General features: G+C 48.9%; 1 protein-coding gene across 1 annotated transcript; it reads right to left on the reverse strand.

Annotated features, from left to right (window-relative positions):
* Nucleotides 1-892: 892 nt before the first annotated feature.
* LOC125551746 (putative arabinosyltransferase ARAD1) lies at nucleotides 893-3712 on the reverse strand. Its single transcript, XM_048715045.2, has 2 exons — nucleotides 2614-3712; nucleotides 893-1816 (listed from the first exon to the last, which is right to left on the reverse strand). Exons 1-2 carry the CDS (start codon nucleotides 3457-3459, stop codon nucleotides 1256-1258), a joined length of 1407 nt encoding a protein of 468 aa, XP_048571002.2. The 5' UTR covers nucleotides 3460-3712; the 3' UTR covers nucleotides 893-1255.
* Between the last annotated feature and the right edge of the window lie 1819 nt (nucleotides 3713-5531).

Raw genomic sequence — 5531 nt, forward strand, 5'->3', positions numbered from 1 at the left:
GCTACCATGGCGCCCTTGCCCGAGGCGTCATGCTATCTAGCATGGCGTCCTAACCCCGGGCATCATGCAAAAGGGCCAGTTTCGGAAATACTTTTAGATTGGGGCCATTTTATGTTGGAGTTTCAAAAAAGGAGACACCCATGAGGCAGCCGCAAGGGCAGTCAGGTGTATGGCTTGCAACACAGTGGGTCAATTGCCGAGAAGTGCATAAATGAACCCGGGTACATACGAACCCACTTTGGAAAACACTTTTCTAAATGATAAAAAACTCTGAAAAAATTGCGCTGGTATGTCTCCATGTTTTATGTGCGTGCATAAAGTTTCACGAAAAAATAACTTTTCTTGTAGCCAATGCAAAAAAGACAAAAAATTATGTCTTAAAACACTATTTAGAAGTACTTAAATTTGTTTTTTTTTGCGGAGACAAAACAAAAAGACATTCTTTTCACAAAACTTTGTGACGCATACACACATTTGCAAACATGTATGCGTGATATTTTCTTTTAATTTTTTGACATTTTAAAACGTGCTTAAAATGCATTTTTTTTAAAAAAAAGTGGGTGCTTATGACCATGGGTTCAAGGGGTGCCCTCTCGTCAATTGCCCGGATGAGATAGGTAATACTCCCTCTGTTCCTAAATATTTGTTTTTATAAAGATTTCAACAACTGACTACATACGAAGCAAAATGAGTGAATCTACACTCTAAAATATGTCTATATACATCCGTATGTGGTAATCATTTGAGATCTCTAAAAAGACAAATATTTAGGAACGGAGGGAGTAGTTACCACCTATGCAATTGCCTGAACAGCAGCAATTCTTGTCATGACCCAATAATGGAAGGGAAGGACGACATATGCCGGTCATCTGCAGATATCACATGGGTAGAATCGAGCAAGGAACCATAAAAACTCTTGCTCTGAGAATGGGGAGTTACAGCTGTGAAGTAGTATAAGACTAGAGTGGAAATGATCAGTAATCACGCTACTGCCTAGGATATACAGATTCTGATACAAAAAGTTATTGTCCCTAATCTACACGGTTGAGCACATCTTCGATGAAAATTGGAGGAGAACAAAAATCGGGCCCTCGGATCTGTAATATTGTGGTGGTAATCTGTATCAGGAGTACTTTACTCCATTAATCTCCTGTAGCTGTCGCTCCCGGCTTTGAGGTTCAAGCTCAGCTTCACTATGGGCACTCTCCTCTCGCAGAGGACTGAAAACCAGCTGGGAGAGTTTGTTGGTCCAAAATCAACGAGCTTGATTTTCTAGCCAGGAAGATCTTGCTGGAGAATCGTTTGTTTTGTTAGCTTCAGACCGAGAAAATCTTTGTAATCTGTTGACCTTCAGCCGAATTGAGGGCACCTTTCGAGCTATGGTCTTCCAGATCATCTGGACAGCATCGTCAGGCTGAGATGGGTACTGGTATTCAAAGTGCCCTTCTACCTCCCTCAGTTTGTTCCACATGCTTGTCCACTCTTCTGGGCTTACCCCTTTGATCAGATTTATCAGAAAGCCCTTCTTGACAGCATCTGCACCACGCACTATGATGCAGAACTTGGAGTAGTCAAGGATATCTTCAAATGGGAGTTCAATCTCATCGCTGATAATGACGGGCACACAGTGACTGACTATGGAATCGAATAGACGGTTGGAGGATGGCGTATCCCCTGCAATGTTGAGGCAGAATTTGGATGCCCTCATACCCCGTGTCGATTCCTCAATCCCATTACCAGCCACACTTCCAAATGAGAAGTGCACATCTTTCTCATCTTTGAGAAGATAGTAAAGTTCCTGTCGGATGAAACCACCCTGCAAGGTTGTGATTCAAAAGATCACAACCATGAGAATCATCAATATTTCACATAGATCATACATTCTCAGGACCTTGGTTTTCAGACAGTCAATAATTCATATATCTTGCTTAATAAACCATATTATACACTACTGCCACAAATGTGTGAAAGCGACAATCACAATTTTGGATTCTCGTCCTTATCAGATTATAGAACCTCTTAAGTATTAAAGCGACTCACTAGAGCTATAACATAAACGGGGCTTATAAGTACTCCCTCCGTTCGGAATTACTTGTCGCAGAAATGGATGTATCTAGATGTATTTTAGTTCTAGATACATCCATATCCAAGACAAGTAATTCTGAACGGAGGGAGTAGGTAACAGTCACATGAAAGAAGTGATAGCATACCAAAGTGAGCTGGATTAATGAGCAAGACGAGCCAACCAAACTCAGCTGGATAGTGAACAAGGCAATGCCAATGGCAATTATTTGCAACTACGATATTTCCCGTAGCCAGAATCATTGAAGTCCAAATCAAGTACCACGGAGGGTGTCCAGACTCCAGACTACAGATGAGGTCGTGCTAGTTTAGGATCGTGCTACTGACTAAAACTTAAATCGGTTAAATAGCAAATCGTGCTACAGACCAGTACATGGCAAACATTCTGAAATCTATGTAGGGAACGACACATGCAAAGCAAGTTTTAAAACCAATAGCTACATTATTAAAAATGGAAGTTGACTAATCACACCACGATCTTAATTCCCTGCTTAAGCTAAAACAAGTAAGCTTTCATCAAAGGGTACTCACATCTTTCCTGTAAATGGCGCCTTGGAAGTAGAGTAAGGTCGGCCGGTCGTGGTAGCCGGTGGAGTCATTGAAGAAGTTGTCGACGACATGGCGGTACGGGGCGATGACGTCCTTGTCGATGTTGGCCACGCTGTGTGGGTACCTCCCGAAGTCGCAGAGCACGAAGACGCAGGGCCAGAGCTTGTAGCGCGCGTCGAGCATCCCGTTGGGGTGGTGCGCGAGCACGACGTGGTCCCTTCCGCCGGACCTCCGCCACTCGGGCCGCGCGGCGAGGAACTCGATCAGCCTCCGCTGCAGCGCCCGGTCCTCGCTGGTCCGCGCGGGCGGCACGACCTTGGAGTGGCGGTTGAAGCTGAGGGAGGCGAAGAAGGGCACGAAGACGACGTCGGCCCTGGCGGGGTCGCGCACCCGGACGGCGTTGCACGGCGTGGGCGCGCCCTGCTCGGAGGCGAGGAGGTCCAGCGTGAGCCAGTACTCGATGCTGTGCTGCAGGTTGAGCCCTCCGGGGTACTCCGGCACGCCGTGCCTGACATCCGGCCAAAGGCCGCCACCGCCGCTCCCGGGCTCCCAGTCGAGCATGCCGAAGTGGAACTCAAGGGGCAGGTCGTACATGTAGACGCGCAGCAGCGCCTTATCCGGATCGCATTTTCTGCCTGGAGAGGCCGGGCGGAGGCCCTGGCGGCGGGCATCGAGCGCGGCCGGGGCGGCGGCGGAGTCGAGGAGGAGGTACCAGGAAGCGAAGAAGAGCGCGGCGGCGAGGGAGAAGAACCAGACGAGCGGGCTCCGGCAGGAGGCGGCGGCGGCCATGGAGGCGCTAGCGGTGGGCATAGCAATGCGGGTGGGCATAGCAATGCGGGTGGGGGTGGGCGGCCATGGCGCTCGGATCTGAGGAGGTGGGGATACGTGTGTGGTATGTGGGGATGGGTCAGTGGCGGCCGCGGTCTCTGCCTCGGGTGGAGGTGGCCGGGTCGAGAGGGTCGGATCTGGGGACGTCCAACGAGACGGTTGCGCTTGGACGGATGCGGTGCGGTGCGGCAGGAACCCAGGAACTGCCTCTTTCCACTCCAGATCCACGCAAGGACGCACGCACTTCCACCCCATTACGGTCGCTACCCTTTTGCCGCTTTCCTCAAAGACCTCGAAATCACTCGGATTCCCCACGACATGTGCAAAGGTCTCACTTTGTAAGGGAAAGTGTTTTTTTTAGAAAATAGGATCCGTATATATCTACCTCACATCTAAGTATAATGTCGCATTTCGTGCGTCCGCCAGAACCATTTGCTACGAACATAAAAACTAGTCATGTTAGCCAGAGCGGCAGCGACCGACATACATGTCAACCTATAAAAAATGCCTCAAGTTTACGCTGACACACTTGCCAGTGGTCGGTACACTTGCGAGCGCTTAAAAAAAGGCCATTCATGGCCCCTAGTTCAGGCCGATACACAAGCCAGCATACAAAATGGTGGTGCTCTCGGCCATAGCTCAATCATCGAGCTTGAGAAATTATTTTTGCTTATTCAAGAACCATGGCCTTCTCCTCAGGGACACCTTGCTTAGGTCTACCTTCATGATTTTCACCTCCTCCGACATGCAAGTGAGTGCCACCTCTTTTGCTCCGGTCTTTGCTTTGGTCGCTTCAATCTCGAACTTCTTCATTTCGACGGCCTCCTCCATCTTGAACTTCTTCTTTTGAACGGCCTCCTCCATCTCGAGTTTCTTCGTTTGTAGCTTGATGTAGACCTTCATTTGTTTCTGTTTCGCTTGGCACTTTCTCTCCTCCCTTGCTTCCTTTTGGGTCACCATGCCTTACAAAATTTCTTGTAAGGTAAATGTCGCCGCATCATGCTTCTCGTCCACCTTGGAGTTGGTCTTGCCCCTCGGCCGCTTCTCCCCTTCTTCATGCTCAACCATGACCGTCGGCCCTCCCTTCTTCTTTTGGGCGGCATATTGCTCCTTAAACTTGGGGCAATTGCAAATGATCGTCCAATAATGGGTGATGGTGAATGACTTGTTCCCATGTTGGGCCATGAAGGCTTCCAAAGCTTGGAATGCCTACGAATACAAATGATGGCAACAATGTAATAGTGAAGGACACAATGCAACAAACATGAAAAGACATATGGATAGAGAGAAGAAATTGTATGCCATGTCGCCCACGCCTAGGCCACTCATGAGACGGCCTTGGATGCTCTCAAGGGTGGCACGTAACTTGTTGCATTCTTGTTAGATGAACCCCCACTGAGGGAGTCCAGGATTATGGGGTCCTCGGGCGTCCGGGCTATGTGATATGGGGCGGACTAGTGGGCCGTGGAGATACAAGACGGAAGACTTTCCCCTGTGTCCGGATGGAACTCTCCTTGGCGTGAAAGGCAAGCTTGGCATACGGATATGAAGATTCCTTTTCTATAAACCGACCCTGTACAAACTTTAGTCCCCTCCGGTGTCTATATAAACCGGAGGGTTTAGCCCGTGAGGCAATCACAATCATAATCATATAGGCTAGACATCTAGGGTTTAGCCATTACGATCTCGTGGTAGATCAACTCTTGTAACCCCCATACTCATCAAAGTCAATCAAGCAGGACGTAGGGTATTACCTCCATCAAGAGGGCCCGAACCTGGGTAAACATCGTGTCCCCTGTCTCCTGTTACCATCGATCCTTAGACGCACAGTTCGGGACCCCCTACCCGAGATCTGCCGGTTTTGACACCGACATTGGTGCTTTCATTGAGAGTTCCATTGTGCCGTCGTCGAAAGACTCGATGGCTCCATCAATCATCTACAACAACGCCGCCGTGAAGGAGATTTTCTCCCTGGACAGATCTTTGTATTCGGCGGCTTCGCACTGCGGGCCAACTCGGTTGGCCACCTGGAGCAGATCGACAGCTACGCCCCTGGTCACCAGATCAGTTTT

This window comes from Triticum urartu, chromosome 4A (genome assembly GCF_056163025.1).
Source record: "Triticum urartu cultivar PI428250 chromosome 4A, HENAU_Tu73, whole genome shotgun sequence".
NCBI lineage: Eukaryota > Viridiplantae > Streptophyta > Magnoliopsida > Poales > Poaceae > Triticum > Triticum urartu.